Consider the following 18,096-nt stretch of genomic DNA (forward strand, 5'->3'; position numbering starts at 1 on the left):
ACTTGGAAACAAAAATGGTACAGTTCTTTGTGGAGCTAAGTTTATACGTGTGTCAGTCTTGTTGTGTCTAGAGGACGCTGTTTCCTTGACGTCATCCATCTCTGTGAATTCTATAATCTCCCCACCCACTATTCCACAGAGTTCCCTGAGCCTAAACAGTTTTATTTGAAACTCAAAATGTTAAACAGAACAACAGACTTTTGAGGCTAAATGAAGTCTGTCTCTAGGGCATAGGGGATTAGCACTGTAGCTCAGGAGTAGAGTGCTGTCCTGGTGGGTGTGACATCTGTCTTCAAACTCAGGACTGAAGGCGAAGAAGCAGATGGAGGACAGACACAGAAGAAGAACTGAAGGTGGTCAATTAAGATCCCACTGGGGAGAAAATCAGTCCCGGAATAAGCTATGCCCACTGGCAAAAGACGGCATTACAAGGGAAAGAGACCATTGTAATGCCAGGAGAGAGGCTCACAATTTACCCTTTTTTTTTCCTTCGATATAGTACTTGGGATTGAACCTAGGAACCACCACCCCCCTTTTTTGTATGCTAGACAAGGGTTCTACCACTGAGCTCCATTCTTAGTACCATTTCTACATCTTGAGAAGCTATCTAAATTGTTCAGCCTAGCCTGGATTGTACTTTAGACCAGATAGGCCTTAGCATTGTAATTCTCCTGCCTCAGCCTCCTGAGTAGCTGGGATAACGGGCGAGTACCACCGCAAGTCATTCTTTTAAAGTGTATCATCTGGTTTTATCTGAAGGACTGATGGACCGGGGTTGAACTCAGTGGTACAATGTTTGCCTAACATACGTGACACCTACCCCACACAGAGCAAAGGCTACAAGTACAGGAGTTAACTGCCTATGAGGAAATGAAGCTTTCAAGTTCAGAGGCAGAAGAACTAGGGTGCTGAGAGCAGCCTTTGGCTTAAGAAAAGGGAAGATGGGTTCCCTGCTGCTTTCCTATAAAGTTTGTCAGTTGGGGGGGGGGGGATCTTCGAGACTCTCCGGTGGGTAAAAGAGCACCCGCTGATAAAGCTCAGTGACACCCGTTCAATTGCTAGATCTCAGAGTAGCGCATGAACATCCTCCCCAGCCTTGTCCTCTGACCTTCATATGCACACCATGACATGTGTGCTCCTGCACACACAAGTGCAACCTTGCACAAGATCAAGCCAGCCCAGATCCCAGCGTGAAGTCCCACCTGTATTTGAGGAGGTACTGGAAGTTGGTGGCTGCTAAGGAAGGAAGGGTGGATTTTCTTCAGGAATACAAGCCCTGAGAGGCAATCCACACTCCAGTAGTTGGTCTCACACATGTGCAAGTACAGACAGCATTAAATGGACTCAATGGTATTTTTTAAAAAAGCACATGAAATTGATAGGAATAAGGGAAGAATTGGAGGTGAGGGAATATGAGAGGTAGATTTGCTGCATGAATATAAAAAGTTTAAAAAGTAATGAGTTCACAAAGTCCTTGTGAGCTGGCTTATACTTCTCAGCCACAAGAAGTAACAGGAAGCTTTTAGAAATGGCTTGCTTTCTCTGAGCCTCAGTTTCCCTTTGCCTGTCAAATTGATATTAAACACTTTATAAAGACATTACAGAGGTCAAGTGGAATGTGTGACGTTCCTGGTGTAAGAGGCACTCAGGGCCACGGCATTCTGCCTTCCTGTGCTTTCTCTTCCACACAACACTCACCCAGGAAAACATCCACCTGCAACACAATTTCCTCATCTGCAGTTTTGCTTGGGATGGTTTCATCTGGTCGCTAGCTCACCTGGGGATTGGACTCTGTGCCTTTTGCGTGCTAGACAAGAGCTCCGCCACTGAGCTGTTCGTCAGTCCCCTCTCACAAGATAGGGAGAAAGCGCTGACTCACATATCACAGTGTAGTCATAATGAACATGGGAGATGAAAGCACCGGGTAGACACGAAGCAAATCCCTTCATAGACGGATTGAGGTGGCATTCATGGTCACATAGTCATTGGCTATACAGAATGATTCGCTCCCATTTATTTCACTGCTTTTCCTTTTTAACATCGTACGAAGGGTTAATTCTCCCATAGAGTATCCCCTATCTTTCAACTTCTCAGACAAAATTCAGGATTAATTAACCTATTAATGGGCTGGTGCAACTGGAAGAATCCCAGATGTAAATAGCCTTGGTTAAAAACCTCTTCTTTTGGTCAAGGATCTTGCTACACAGCTCAGGCTGCTCTCCAACTTGCAATCTTCTTGTCTTTGTTTCCTGATAAATTAAATATGAGATATTTTGCTCACTGAGAGAAGAAATGAAGCTTAAAAAAAATAAGAAAAGCTCATTCAATTGCATTTTAGTCAGGGCCCTGCTGTAGGCGCACACAGAACTAAACACGTGCTACCCGGGGTGAAATCTACCTCCTTATGGCTCAAATCCTATTCTGATCAACACATACCTAAGTGGGCGTGGCAATAGAAGAAATCAAGGTTTGTGGTGAAGGGCAGATTATCTCATTTTAAACCAAATAGAAATGACCTGAAAGTTGATATTATTGACAGTGAATTTGAAGAATGGCATTCTCCCTCAAAACAGAATGGATAGAGCAAAAATTGTCTAGTTTAATCCTCAATGTGTTTTTATTCAAAGTGCACAACAACATCAGAAAATGTAGGTCATGTTAGAAAACAACAACAACAACAACAAAGAAAACATGACCCTTTTCAGAGAAAAGCCATTCATCCAGACAGGCCAACAGCTCACAAAGATTTCGAAATAGTTCATGACTTTAAACCTCATAAGTTGTTTAATGAATGTGAAGACTCTGAGACTAAATGGACATTTGGAAATCTTCAAATATATTTGAAAGAGAAATGGGAGCCCTAAGAACATAATGCCCCTCGGCTTGAGAGACACAGTGACTGAAATGCTGGGTTATGGTATGGAATAAGAGCCATCTTGGAAATAGAGGGGAAATGCCAGCAACCTAGGATGGAGGTGGATGAGCTTTTATTGTAAAGGATGAGTCAGCTCATATTTTAGGATTTGTGTAGCACACAGAGATGTCACAACTACCCAACTCTTGTTTCAGCATGAGGGAAGCTTAGTGGATAATGATCGGAAAAACAACCAAGGGGCCAGATTTGGCCAGTGGGTTGGAGTGCTGACTCCTGAACTGCAAAATGGGCCAAATAAAGAATTACAGAGCCAAAGCAAATGAAGAAAAGTACAGCTTGCATCTGATACCCATATTTGGGCATTCTGGTAGTCTTAAATTGTTAAGTTGGAGGCAATAGCTCATATATCATGAGGTTATTGTGATGAATATGTGTCTAAAGAGTATCAGTCCAAAGAGTCTAAGAAAAAAAAAAGGAAGAGTTGGGCTTGGTAGTGCTATAATCCTAGCACAGAGAAGGCTGAGGCAGGAGGATTATCATGGGCTACATAGTGAGGCCCCATCACAAAAAAAAAAAAAAAAAAAAAAGACAAAACAAGCATCAAGTCAACAACCCCACAAATTTGATAGATATTTTTATACATTAATTTAAAAATTATAGCTATGGTCTAACCCATAGATCCAACAATCTTAGGAAATTCAAGTCCCTCGGTTAAAAGTAAGCCCACACTAGAGACATACCATTTTCAAGTTGCTGAAAACAAGATGTGTAAAGAAAAACAGCCAAAAGTAACCTTACTATATAGACTCTCCATTAAAATACATACATACATACATACATACATACATACATACACACTACATACATACATACCACGGAGTTCTTATGACAGCTAGAAAAGTTAATAAAATTGGAAAATGAATTTTTCAATACATAATTTCATATGCAGTAAAAATATTCAAGAATGAAAAAAATGTAGATGTGTGCATGTGTTTCCAATAGAGTACATTTGTGTCTCCCCTAGTCCAACCGTGGTTGATTGATCCTACAGCTCACATCTTCAGACACCAACTTCAACCAAGAGCCCTACCACCACAGGGACACTTTGCCAGGAGTTTCCTCAGGGCCCCAGTCACTTCTTTGTTCCTTAGACTGTAAATAAGAGGGTTGAGCATGGGGGTGATCATAGTGTAGAAGGCGGAGACCACTTTGTCCTGCTTGGAGGAGTGGTAGGCCTGTGGCCGCATGTACGTGATCATGGCAGCCCCGTAGAAGAGGGAGACCACAATCATGTGGGAGGAACAGGTAGCGAAAGCCTTCTGCCGGCCTTCCGCAGAGCGCATGCGGAGCACCGCCACCAGGATTCGGAGGTAGGAGGCAGAGATGACAGAGAAAGGCAAGAGCAGCATAAGGACACAGCAGACGTAGATCATCGTCTCGTAGAGGGAGGTGTCAGCACAGGCCAGCTTGAGCACAGCAGGGACCTCACAGAAGAAGTGGTCGATCTCCTGAGAACTGCAGTAGGGGAAGCGGAGTGTAAAAACAGCCTGGATCAGCCCGTCTATGAGACCAAAGAGCCAAGAGCCTGCGACCATGAGCCAGCAGACGCGGCGGCTCATGATTACAGAGTACCTCAGCGGGTGGCTAATGGCCACATAGCGATCATAGGCCATGAAGGCCAACAGGAAGCACTCGTCTCCCAGGAGGGTGAGGAAGAAGAGGATCTGGAGTCCACAGCCTGTGAAGGAGATGGAGCCACCGCCCAGGAGAAAGTCAGCCGCCATCCGCGGCACAATGGTAGAGATGAGCATGAGGTCCATGAGGGACAGCCAGCTGAGGAAGAAGTACATCGGGCTGTGCAGGCGAGAATCCGTAAGGATGAGAACGATCATGAGTCCGTTGCCAGACAGCGCCACCAGGAACATGACCATAATGACCGAGAAGAGGAAGAGATGCAGCGGAGTGTGCGTGAAGAGGCCCAGGAGGACAAAGTGGGAGATGAGAGTCTGGTTGCCTGTCCAGGCCATTGTTAGGAAGCTCTGGGATCTAGAAGCAGGTTTATAACAATCAGTATAGATAGATAGATAGATAGATAGATAGATAGATAGATAGATAGATAGATAGAGACAGAGAGAGACAGAGACAGAGACAGAGAGACAGAGACAGAGAGAGACAGAGAGACAGAGAGAGACAGAGACAGAGAGAGAGACAGAGACAGAGAGAGAGACAGAGAGAGACAGAGAGACAGAGAGACAGAGAGAGACCTTAATATAATACTGATATTAATATAATAATAAATAATAATATAATATAATACTGAAGACATTGTAACTTTGCCCAATGTGTTGTCATCTTTATGTTTGTTTTTGTTTTAGTTTTTCAAGACAGGGTTTCTCTGTAGAACAGCCCTGGTTGTCCTGGAACTTGCTCTGTAAACCAGGCTGGCCTCGAACTCATAGAGATCCGCCTGCCTCTGTCTCCCAAGTGCTGGGATTAAAGGCATGCTCCACCACTACCTGGTGTGCTTTCATCTTTGAATATGACTTGGTTTAGAATGATTGGATAGGCTGTTTAAAGATTAAAAAAAAAAAAGATGGGGCTGGTTGTTCTAACATTTTCTGCATGTTAACTGAGAAGTTAGCTTCAGGCTTAAACCAAAAAAGACTAATGTAAGAACTACTTTCTGTCCCTGGCAGGAACTGCGGGCTGTTCTCCCACTCTCATTTGGCTCTCTGGGTCAGGGGTGAGGATGTCATTTGGAGAAAGATCTCTTCCCTAGTATGCGCAGAGTTCCGGGTTCAAACACCGTCAGCACACAATAAGGTAACATAAAATCTGTAAAGGTCCCAGGTCATAGCCACTTGAGGATTTGCTCCTTAAAAAACAAAAACAAAAACAAAACAAAACAAAAAAAAACACATGAGGTGGTGAAATTGATGAGCTGGGCATCTGACATAATCTCTCTCAACTTCCGTTTCTGTTATCTAGATAGCTACATCATTTATTTGTGTGTGTGTGAGCTGATAGCAAAGATGTGCTGTGGGAGCGGAAACAGGGCTCAGTGGTTTAGAACTGGTGGCAGGTGCCGTTACTCAGAGCACTTGTCACGTGTCAGGGCCATGATAAGGCCGCTGCTGCATCCTCCGCAGGTGTGGGGTGCTCACCTGTAACCCCACCCCACACAAGGGACACGCCAGCAGGAGGATCCTCAGGTTAAGGTCAGCCTGGGCTACATAGCGAGACTCTATTTTAAAGCAAAACCTAGGAAGAGCATGAAGTCCTTGGGGGGAAAGGATGGTCACTGTACATTTCATTAATGGAAAACTGAGCCTGAAAAAGGTTCCTTATTATTTTCAGATATGAAAAGCTTACGGTATCTTTTAAAAGCACACTTCAATTATATTTACTCTGAGTGGGGGGGTGGGGTGGGGGTGGGGAGGTGTCTGGATGCACACGCGTATCTCCCAGCACCTGTGTGGAGGTTATTTATCTCTTTCCACCACATGTGTCCCGGGATTGAACTCAGGTCGTCAGCCCTCAGGTTTTTACCCACTGAACAGTCTCACTAGCCTTTAAAGTACTTCTTTAAAAGTTTAGTAACTGAAAAAAGAAAAGTTTAGTAACTAAAGAACCGGAGGCAACAGAAGTGCCCCCCCACAAAAAAGTAGCGAAGGGGCAGTGAGATGGCTCAGAGGGTAACAGCGCTTACAGTTAAGCTTGACAACCTAAGTTCCATCCCCAAGACCAAATAAATGTTAGGAGAGAAAGATGCCTGCAAGTTGTCCTCGAACTGCCATATGGTACACACACACACACACACACACACACACACACACACACACACACACAAATAAATATAACAAAAGTCTAGAAGTAACTAAATAAACTATGAGATGGTAAAATTATATTTAGTAAATAGTATAGTTATGACATTTTTTTTAATCTTGTTTTTTTTTTTCATGACAGGGCTTCTCTGTGTAATAACTCTGGCTGTCCTGGCCCCCACTTTGTAAACCAGGCTGGCCTCAAACTCATAGGGATGCATCTGCCTATGCTTCTCGAGTGCTGGGATTAAAGTCATGGGCCTTTTAATAGTTTTAAGTATTTGTAAAGGCTTGAAGAAGAAAATATGCCAATGTATTAACAGGGTAATTCTTTCTATGTAGTGGCATTAAATATCACTTCCCTAAATTTCTTTATATCTTCTTCATTTTTCTATAAGAAACATGGAAAATTAGTTTAGTTTTTAAATTATGCTAATTACGCTATGATGTGGCTCAAAAGTTAAGAAAAATTAAGTTATTTATAGGTCAGCACCTAAAAAACATTAGTCTTCCCAAAATTTACCACCAATCAATTAACAAAATTAACAGAAAAAGTCAGACTACTTACTCATAATTGCAACATGTAGAGAATAAAGATCTTTAATTTAAAAACTTAATTGAAAGATATTTTTAGCCAGGCATGGTGATGCGAGCCTTTAATCCCAACCTTTCAGAGGCAGAAGAACATGGGTCTCTGCAAGTTCAAAGCCAGCCTGGTCTACATAGTGAGTTCCAGGACAGAGAGAGGTACATAGGGAGACACCCATGCTAAAAAAAAAAAAATATTAGATAGATAGATGAGGATAAATAGATAGATATAGATCTAAAAGATAGGTAAGGCTCAACATTATAAGGGTACAATTCTCCCTAAATTAGTCTATAAATCCACTTGACCACACATAAAAATCTCTCTAGTATTTGAGTTGCACTTCTCTCAGAAGTTCTCCCAGAGCAGTGAGAAGATTGAAGGCAGATGAAATTCTGGGTCCTGAAGGCTGAGCACAGGAAACATCCTGAAGGGGCAGGACCAGCAGAGGCTTAGAAGAAGGAAGAAGAGAGGGGGAGGAGCAATTGTGAATAGAGCCCACAGGCACCTTCTCCAGGGAGATAAGCAAAACTAACCTCACTAGTTCCAGCTGGTAAGAACAGGGGCACAAACTCTCCCCTTCTGCCTTTGTGGCAGGGAAAGGAGAGCAGGTTTGCACCAGGTCCTCCCCAGAGCCTCGTCTCAGACACTGAGGATCGCTGGTGCGCGTCCACCGTGGACAGGTTTTAAACTTCACTCTAAGGAGGGTGGCCCACAGATGCAAGAATAGTACATGGGAGGGCAGCTGCAAACACACTCTTTTAGATGTTGGTAGCCCTGGATGGAAGGTGGTCGGTCAGCCTGCAACTAAGAAAGCTAAGCTGTGCAGTAGCAAGAATAATTCAGAGTAGAAGCCACAGAGCAAGACCCCCAAATGCTCAGAATTGGTTGCAGGATGCAGCCATGGAAACCAGGATGGGTGTGAGACCTACAAAGCGATCACCTGGAAGTCTACTGAAGAAACGCATTGCCAGGCGTGTCCCTTCCACCATATACAAACGGGGTCCTTCCTCACTACAGCAGGCTAGACTGCTTCTCTGTGGAAAGGGAAGCAGTTACAGACCCGGGAAGCTGAGGCTACTGCAAGCACAAGAGCTGATGTGAAGATGGTACATTGTCTGGACTTTTCTCCTGGACCCAGATTCATTTCTACCAAGGAGGAAAATTGAGGGCTTTCCCCACAATCAGGAATTTGAGGGGCTGAGGAACCACTTAAAGTTACTATTGCCAGACAGAAAAACAAACAAACAAACAAACCAGTTATATGACTCAAAATGAGGCTACAATAAGCATACCCCACACATGCTTAGAACTAGCTTGGTTTTTGTTTGTTTGTTTATTTATTTGTTTGTTTGGTTGGTTGGTTGGTTTTGGTTTTTCAAGATGGGGTTTCTCTGTGTAGCCCTGGCTGTCCTGGAACTTGCTCTGTAGACCAGGCTGTCCTTGAACTCACAGACATCCTCCTGCCTGTGCCTCCCTGGTGCTGGGAATAAAAGCGTGCACCACTACTGCCCATGCTAGCTAACTTGTTCTTGATACTAATACTTAACACTTTAGTAAAAAGCAACATGTGAGGACTAGCAGACTTAACATTTTCTATTCACTAGTGAAGGAAAACTGACAAGATGATAGAGATGAGAAAGGAGATATCTCAGGGAAATATCAAAAGCATGAGTGAGATAAAGTGTTACAGACAAGAGCAAGGTTATGATGTGGGAAAAGAGGTGATAGAATTACAACATGGGAAAAAGAAGCACTCAGAAGACAGATATTTAGAAAATAAGAATAGAAAATAAGCCCAGGTCTCCTGGCAGACACTTTTACAGAAATATTTGAATTCATGCAACTTTACTTGTAGACAAAATGTAGATTTGATTGAAGTAAGAAAAAAAATAAACAATCTAATTGTTCATTAAAGGAAACATTAAGTAGATGATGGCATGGTGTGAATAAGAAATAGTTTTTAGTGAGTTGCTATAGAATTCCCTCTAAATTGTTATTAAGTACAACAATGCACAGAAGGCAATGAACAGTTCGCCCACAAAGCAAATGTCTGGGCTAGCGTAGAAGAAAACACAAACACTGGCTCAGAGGAGAGAATCATATGAATCTGATTGCTGACACTGAGTTAGGGAAGAAAGTTCTCGTGGGACACATCTTTTATCCTTTGCCTTTTTAAATTTGTGAGACAATGGCCTAGTTAAAATGAATTTTAAAAAAATATAATACTAAAGTGATGCCCAATAGCATTTGTCATGGTAATTTGTAGGACAAAGGTTTAAAAAAAAAATAAAAGCACAGAGTCGGCTGCAGTCACTTGTTAACATGAACTGAACAAGTAGCTAATATAATTTGGGAAAAAAAATTCAGGGAACTTGCCTTGTCAGTGAGGAAAACACAGCCTGAAGCTGTATTCACTGAACTGTCCTTTTGTATAGGGTCAGATGCTGCCAAAGCCTTTGTTGTGCACAAGCAGAAGCACACCTGGGAATCTTGTTGAAGAGCTTTCTCTGTGGAGCTTCTCACAGAGAAAGAAAAGTGCAAGTGGGAGAGAAAGGGAGCGCACACACCAACACACACACTTCCTCCAATAAGGTCCAAGTCCTAGTTAGCCTTTAAAAAGTGAACATGGGAACAGGGTGGGGGGTGGGGGCCTGCGGGGAAATACATTCGTGGTAGAGAAAAAACAAGCAGCACCATGTATCCAAGAAGTGGACATGTAGTTGGTCCACAAGAATGAATTTTATTGCTGCCTTTCTGACAAAATCCGATGTCTCAGTGTTGTAAGGCAATTCTCCTCACATTCTGAGGAGCTAATGAAAACATCTGCCAGTTTCAAGGAGTCCAGCTGTTGCTCAATCTTCCCTCAATTTGAAAGTACCAAGCCACGATGCTCACTCTTTGTTAAAACACACACACACACACACACACACACACACACACACACACACACCAAAAACAAAAACAAGACAAGACTCCGGGGATACCACCTGAGTGTCCCCCCTGTCTCCCCAGAATTAAATGGTGACCAGTCATCTCTTCTCTAATTCTACCCATGAGTAAAGGACTAGCACAAAGAACCCATCACGTTAGAAGCCAAATGGACACACACAAGACTGACGACACCTGAAGAGGAGTAAGGAGAGAGTGTCAGGAGGGCTGGGTTGCACAGACACTGATGACTTTTAAAGACCTGGGTGAGGAGGAGCGGGATGCAAACAGGAAGAGCCTCACCTGCAAACACAGAAACAATGACAGTAGCAAGTGTTGGGGAGAACCAGGAAAGACCCCAATCAGCATCTTAAGGGCTTCAGCGACCAGGATCTGTTAGCCACCACCCACCCAGCAACAGCTGCACCCATCAGTGAGTTAGTGCTGACAAGCTGATGTGCTTCCACCTCCTTGAGAGAAATGGATTTTTAAAAAGAAATGCAAGTGGCTTAGGAAACAGAAGAGAAAGTTGTAGGAGGAAAAACTCTATTTAGGATGACTCTTGGAATCTTCTAGTATGCTGCTCACATAGGAGCTGTGGAAACAGTGCCTTCCAAAGGCTGTGGAAAGGTTTTGAAGAGATGCGGTCAGAAGGGAAGAAGATGGGTGCTGAAAAAGGACTACAGCAGATGGAGAAGACGGAGAAGTCCTCCCTAGATGCCTGGTACCATCATTAGGCATCGAGGAATGCTTCCCAGAAGAGTCACCTCTAACCTCTAGTCTTACAGGCGAACCATGGACCAGGAGGGGAAGGAGAGAGCAAGCACAGAGTTCTCACCTGTCTACGTGACCCTTCGCCAGGGCCGGGATGAGTTCGTGCCTGAGAGGCTTTATCCCCTGTCGGCTCTCACCTTCATCTCTACTGTGACTAAAGAAAGTTGCTTCTGTCTTGATGAGCCCTCAGAGACCTGTCCTCCACACACACACCTCTGTCCCAGTCTCTGGAAATTAAGCCTCTGAGGGGAGAGGGCTTCCTGCAAAGTTCTCTGATCATCTCTGGGGCTGCAGCAAACTCCATCCCAGGGGAAGACATAGTGGAAACCAGGGCGTGGGGGTTTCTATGGACCAACCTGGGAATAATGGCTTTTCTTTCCATTCCGAAAACAAGTAGGCGGCATTGGCTTTTGTGTTGTGATGTAGTCTACTTTGATGACATCCATTAAGTAATGTATGTAGGTAGAAGCAACAGCACACCTAGAATATTCTGGAGCCCCATACTTGCGTATCTTCCTGCATCTTCCTAGTGCCTGACCCACTTGGGGTAGTTTCACTGGCCTTTACTTGAGAGCTCAGTTCTACTGTTTTTCAATGCCATCCTCAGGAGAGTACAGCAAACACACCCAGAGGACATTTGTCCCTGGCACTGTCCACCTTCTGGCCATCATCCTGTAAGTTCACAGGAAAATGAGCTTCTTTCATACTAAGAAAATTCCAAGACTTCCTCAGCCTTTGTAAATAGTGTAGTGATACAAGCATGGCTGTAAAAGTATGCCTGTGGAAGAGACTTGATACCCTATGAGCATATACAGGGGGAGGAGGTCCCCGTCAGTCACAGTCATAGGGGAGGGGAGTAGGAGGAAAGCAGGGCGTGGGGGCAGGGAGGAAGGAATGGGAGGATACAAGGGATAGGATAACAATTAAGATGTAGTATGAATAAATTAATAAAATATATATTAATTTTAAAAAGTATGCCTGTGGTAGGTTGACTCAGTTTGTCAGGAACATACCCAGGAGAGGTGGAGCTGGGTTATACAGGAATTTTATTTTTAATTTTTTGAGGAACCTCCATACTAACTCCCATAGTGATAGCATCATTTTACATTTCTACCAGCACTATATAAGGGCTCTCTTCTTCTCCTGAATTTCTTTATGAAGGCACTTAGTGTAATGAACTTTCCTCTTAACACTGCTTTCATTGTGTCCCATAAGTTTGAGTATGTTGGGCCTTCATTTTCACTGAATTTTAGGAAGTCTAATTCCTTACCTGAACCAGTGGTGTTGAGCAGGGAGTTATTTAGTTACTATGTATGTGTAGGTTTTTTTGTTAGTTCTGTTGTAGTTGAAGTCCAGCTTTAATCCATTGGTGGTCTGATAAAGAACAATGGGTTAGTTCAATTTTCTTGTACCATTTAAAGTTTTCTTTGTGACTGACTATATGGTGGAATTTGGAGAAGGTTCTGTGCAGTGCTGAAAAGAAGGCTCACCGTTCAACATATAGTCCATCCTGGCTGAAACAACTGGTCACATCCCATCCACAATCAGGAAAGAGAACATTGACTCTTCCTAATGCTCATTTTCTCCATCTCAGAATCCCATGATGAGAAAATAGTCTGGCTCAAAATGAAGATAGGCTTTCCTACAACATCAGTAATTACAACCAAGATATTCCCCCACAGGTAAGCGCAAAACTCTCTCTCTCTCTCTCAGGTGTTTCTAGATTCAGTCAAATTGACAATTAGCACTCCCCACCACAGATATATACAACATGCAATTACCAGATTTATGCAATCAAAACTTCCAAATCTTTAAACATCTTTTAATTATTTTGATTCACAAGTAATTTTGTATATGTTATGGGGACATTGTAACATAACAACACAAGTATACAATGTCTTCTAACAAAATTAACATACCTTTGTTACCAATACAAAAACATTTCTTAGTCTTTGATGAATTTCAGTACCTCAATGTGCTTATTTATAAATAGATCACAGGTTATTTTTTCACCATAATATTTTTACTGATTCTTTTGTAATTTCATATTATGCACCCCAGTCTCAATCATTTCCCTGTATTTCCATGTCTGGCCCCTCTACCCTTATTACCTCCTGCCAAATAATTAACACTAAAAAAACTAATGAAACAAGTTTTAATTTTAAAAAAGAATAATTTTAAAAATCCAATTTCTGTCATCTATATACTCAGTGGAGCATGGTCAAACTCTCAGTGGCCTGCCCCTTAAATAAGTCTTTCCCTTCTGGCACATCCTCCAGACACCATCAATTGTGAAGAGCTAACTTCAGCATCCTTGTCTCAGTTTTTAAGAGTTCTGCTTGAAGGCTTCCTGATTAATCTACTCCTTCATCTTTGTGACAGTTGGATTGGAGGGGTGTAAGAGTTGTCACAGAAGCCCCCCACGTCCCCATCATATCCAACTCTCCACCTACCCCATAGCACGACCCATGAACATCATGGGAAACCTATTACTATAGAAGTTTCCTAAAGTATAAAAATGAGTTTAAATGGAGTGACCCAACAATGGAGTAGCAATATCTCTCCCAGCCACTATAGGCTACCAAATAAAATCCTCAGTGTAAAGAATAGGCTACCTCTTTTTGGATCGGTCACTGAGATCCCATAGACCTCTAAACGTTACAGCTCTTACCATTGTTCTTGGCTATTCTCTAGAACTTGGACACCACACAATTGAGCCAAAGGGCATGGAGAAATTAAACTGGTAATGACCTGGAAGACTTATCCCTACTGGTTAGTTTTCATACTTCTGTAAGGTTCTATGTATGTTAGAGGAGGAGAAAGGTAATCAACAACATATCCCAGCTGTGAATCCTGCAAATTATAACAATGAATGCTTTGGTAAGATATACCCACTGGTGCAACAGTGGCACACATGTCATTGGAATAACCAATAGCTTCCTGATTAGACTTAAAGCCTGTGTCACATGACCAGACTCGTGCCTGACAAACTTAACTAAGCTAATAACCCATATCTGGGCTAGAACATGGGCCATAGTGGGAGAACCTAGTACTATTATTTTGCTAAATGGACACAGTAATAAATTCCTCCTAGGTTTTCATCGTTATATTGATAGATTAGTACATCTCCCAAGTCCTTTTGGAGAAGCTCCCTTTGTGGTAGTTGGTGATTCATAGAGACCAATAAGGGATCAGCAAACAGAGACTAAGAGACTGTGGAATACTCAACTGTAAATGGTAACTCTATATCACACTTCTCTCCCCAAGGCTCAGGGAATGCTGCGTAAGATGGTCAGGCAGACTGTCAGAGGTGGAGGTCGAGAACATCTGTAGAGAGACATGTTTTGCTGGACCATGACTTTTTAAAAGATCTATATTCTTATCCCTACCTGTTCTCTCTATTCTTGTGAGGAAACATGTCTTAATAACTTCTTCTCTTTCTGATTTTTTATCTTGTGACACTACATTCTTTCCTTTCTGTTGCTTTATTTGTAAACTCTGGTATCTTCTACAGAAGGCTACAAGAATGGTCTGCTCCTGATGGCCATTTACCTGTCTTTGTGTCCTGTAGCAGAAGCTTCCGTAACTGCACTGTGGCCTCAGGATGAAAATAAAGATGTGGACAGCTGTCCACAGTCCTTATAACCCTAACTTGGTGTGCAAAACATCCAGTGACTCCATATTTAACGTATTTCTGTGTTTTCAACATCTATCACCATGCAGGAAAGTCTTGTGCTGCTATGTTGGGAGAGGAAAGTGTTAGCAGCTGATATGTTCTGTCCTTGCTGAAGCCTGTCTCTGAACATGGGATTGTTTGTGTTTTATTGGTAGGAACTGTTTCTGCACGGTCTAAGCACATATAACCAAATACATAGCATAGATTACATGCTTCTGCTAATTCAGAGGGTGGCATTTTCCCCAGTTTCCTATGATTTGAGTTTATTCTAGCTTGGGATGCCTGGGTGAGTGAAGATATTGGCATCATCAAGCTCCCAAATCTTTATTAGTAAAAAATCAAACAACTAGGATTTTGTTTTTAAAAACAATGAGCAAGTCTGGGAGGTTTCAAGCTGTGTGTGATTTACAGAAGGTGTATATGGTACATACAGAAGTGTGTCACGGTCTCTGAGCCTGGACGTTCTCATTCTAAACATTAAATGATCACTAATTAATTCCATCAGCCAAGCAGTGTTAAGAGACAAAACCCATTGGGTAGATCAGAGTAGGGGTTCGATGTTTACTACTTGTATTATCCTTGGTTAGTACAATAGTTTGAGCAGACTCCCCTGGGCCCCGATCCATGCCTCACGATGTTCTTCTTATAGGTTTCTAGGACCCTCTGAGTCCTTCTATTTCCCCATCTCCTATATTTCTCTTACGAGGAGTCTCAGTAGGATGTCCTCACATCTTTCCCAATCTCCTGGTAAGTGAAGACTTTTGTGGGACATGCCTTTTGGGCTAGTGTCCAATTATAAGTGGGTATATACACCATGTGAGTCCTTCTGCTTCTCAGTTCCTAGGGGAGAGGAATAGGGTGAAAACAGGAGGGAGGGAGGAACGGGAAGATACAAGTGATGGGATAACGATTTATCTATAATCTGAATAAATTAATAAAATTAAAAAATTTTAAAGGAGAGACAAAACCCAAGAAAAGTCAGGTGTGAGTGGTGTATACTGATTGGATTTGTGTCAACTTGACACAAGCTAGAATCATTTAAAAAGAGGGAACCACAATTGAGCAAACTCCCCCATAAGATTGTCCAGTATTCTCATCCCCCCCTCTCTCTTTCTCTCTCTCTCTCTCTCTCTCTCTCTCTCTCTCTCTCTCTCTCTCTCTCTCGTTGTTGTTGTTGTTATGTGTTTCTCTCTATAGTTCTGACTGTTCTAGAATGTAGACCAGACTATCCTAGAACTCACAGAGATCTGCCTGTCTCTATCTCCTGAATGTGGGAATTGAAGGCATGCATCACAATGCCTAGTACGCATTTTCTCACTTAATGATTAATATGGGAAGTTCTAGTTCATGATGGATAATGACAGCCCTGGGCTGGAGGTCCTAGGTTCTATAAAAGGCCAACCAAGCAATCCAGGGGAGAACAAGCTAGTGGGCAACACTCCTTAATGGTTTCTGCTTCATTTCCAGCCTACAGGTTCCAGCCTTGAGTTTCTACTCTGTCTTCTCTCAGTGATGTAGAACTATATCGTCCCCAGGTTGCTTTGGTCATGGCGTATTATTACATCAGTAGAAACTCTAACTAAGATAGTGTGGGTATAAGTGTGGGTGCTGGGAGGGATAGGTGTTAGTTATACTGTACATATCTGTATTAATAGATATTTGGTCTGGGGTGATAATATCCTATAGAACACTGAGATGTTGACACCATGATCTGGACCCTAGTTCTGGTTATCTGAAGGCATACAGTGAATATGTCTCCTCCCTCACACAGACTGTCACATAATTAGTGAATTCCCGTCTGAGAACTAACCACAGCTCTTGTGTGGTTCCTCGACCAAAGGGAATGACTTGTTGGAGTAGCTGCAACCTTGTTGGAAGAAGTGATTCACTATGGGATGGGCTTTGAGGTCTTGCACTCTTAAGCTATGCCCAGAGTGGCACAATGTCTCCTTCTCTACCTGCTGATAAAAGTGTAGAACACTCAGCTCCTTCTCCAGCACCATGCCTGCCTGCATGCCTCCATGTTTCCAGCCATGAAGATTATGGACTAAATCTCTCAATGTGTAAGTGTTTTCCTTTATAACTGTTGCTGTGGTCTCTTCAAAGCAATAGAAACCTTAACTAAGACAGTGGGCATGTCAAAGCATTCCCTTCATGTCCTTGCTCTCAAGAACATTCACTTATAGACCATGTGATTCTTTCTTGAATGCCTTGTGGAAAGGACATTCTGTACTCTTCCCGACCCATAGTTCACATCTTGCTTACAAAGGCTCTCATAGCGCCATTGCAAGCTTAGATAATACATTTAGATATCTAGTTGCATAACAACGCTGTGGGGTTTGGACATGGCTCCATGGTAGAGAACTTAACCTAGCATGTACGAGGCTGTGGCTTTCACTTTCAGCACTTCAACAACAACGACAATGACACCAACAACAAAAAAACCTAAAAGATAAAACAAAAGAACATGGCTGAGCTGAAAGAAATACAATATCGGGGAAAGGGGTGTGGGGAAAAGCTCATGGTTTGTTGCCAAGGACACAGAATGAGTCAGTCTCATGGTAGCCAGATGACTGAAGAAATGAAAATTTTGTATGAACTCTCTGGATCTGGAAAGACAGAAACAGAAATGGCTGGAGGCCTCGTGAGTCCACCCCTCACTCTCCTATCCCATCTCCCCTCCACATATGGTCACGTAGAACTCCACCACTGCCCAACTCATTTTACACAAGTGTACAGCTCAGGTTCTCCTTGAATGACTAGAGAGCTCTGTGGAATGAACTCTGAGCCACTCTCTGGCCACACCAGTTATTGATTCCCAGGTTAGTGGGGAGAAGAAATCAGGCCCTGGGATCTGGGAGCCTGAGAGATCTGGAGAAATATGGATCCCTGATTTTTTTTTTTAGAGGTGAATTCCCAGGGTTTACCGACGGAGGAGAGGTGAGGAATAAAAAGAGTGGAGGATGATCCACTGGTTACAGTTTGGTAACACGGAGGTGGCAGTAGTTCTAAAGTATGGCGTAAATCGTGCCGTACCTATGTAAAATTATCTGACCTGGCACAAGCATCCACTGAGGTCCTTCCAGTAGACTTCAGGCACGTAGGCATGTGTTCTAGAAGGAATAGATATGCTGAAGTGTACGTCAGTAGAATGGTTGAAGGTCGTGGGCTCAGATTGTGACCCCCAAAATAATACAAAGACAACTCTTCACATGAAAGAGAGTCAGAGGTCTCAGCTCCTGAGCTCTCATCGATCCTTTGACACTCCTGTGAACACACCTCCTGAGATTCTGATAACACAGCTTGCCCCACTTGCGACCTTCCTTATAGGATCATATGTGTACGTTGTACCTGATTCCTACAAACTAGCCCATTCCAGGAATAGAAACTGAAACCTACTCTGGCTGCAGCGCCCCTCCTTGTGTGGTGT

General features: G+C 42.9%; 1 protein-coding gene across 1 annotated transcript; it reads right to left on the minus strand.

Annotated features, from left to right (window-relative positions):
- Nucleotides 1–3,948: 3,948 nt before the first annotated feature.
- LOC311586818 (olfactory receptor 2V1-like) lies at nt 3,949–4,902 on the minus strand (the record flags this gene model as incomplete). The annotated part of the gene is made up of 1 exon (XM_084763038.1): nt 3,949–4,902. The coding sequence occupies one exon, from the start codon at nt 4,900–4,902 to the stop codon at nt 3,949–3,951; it is 954 nt and encodes a 317-aa protein (XP_084619164.1).
- Between the last annotated feature and the right edge of the window lie 13,194 nt (nt 4,903–18,096).

This window comes from Acomys minous, assembly GCF_964271855.1.
Source record: "Acomys minous genome assembly, chromosome: 16".
NCBI lineage: Eukaryota > Metazoa > Chordata > Mammalia > Rodentia > Muridae > Acomys > Acomys minous.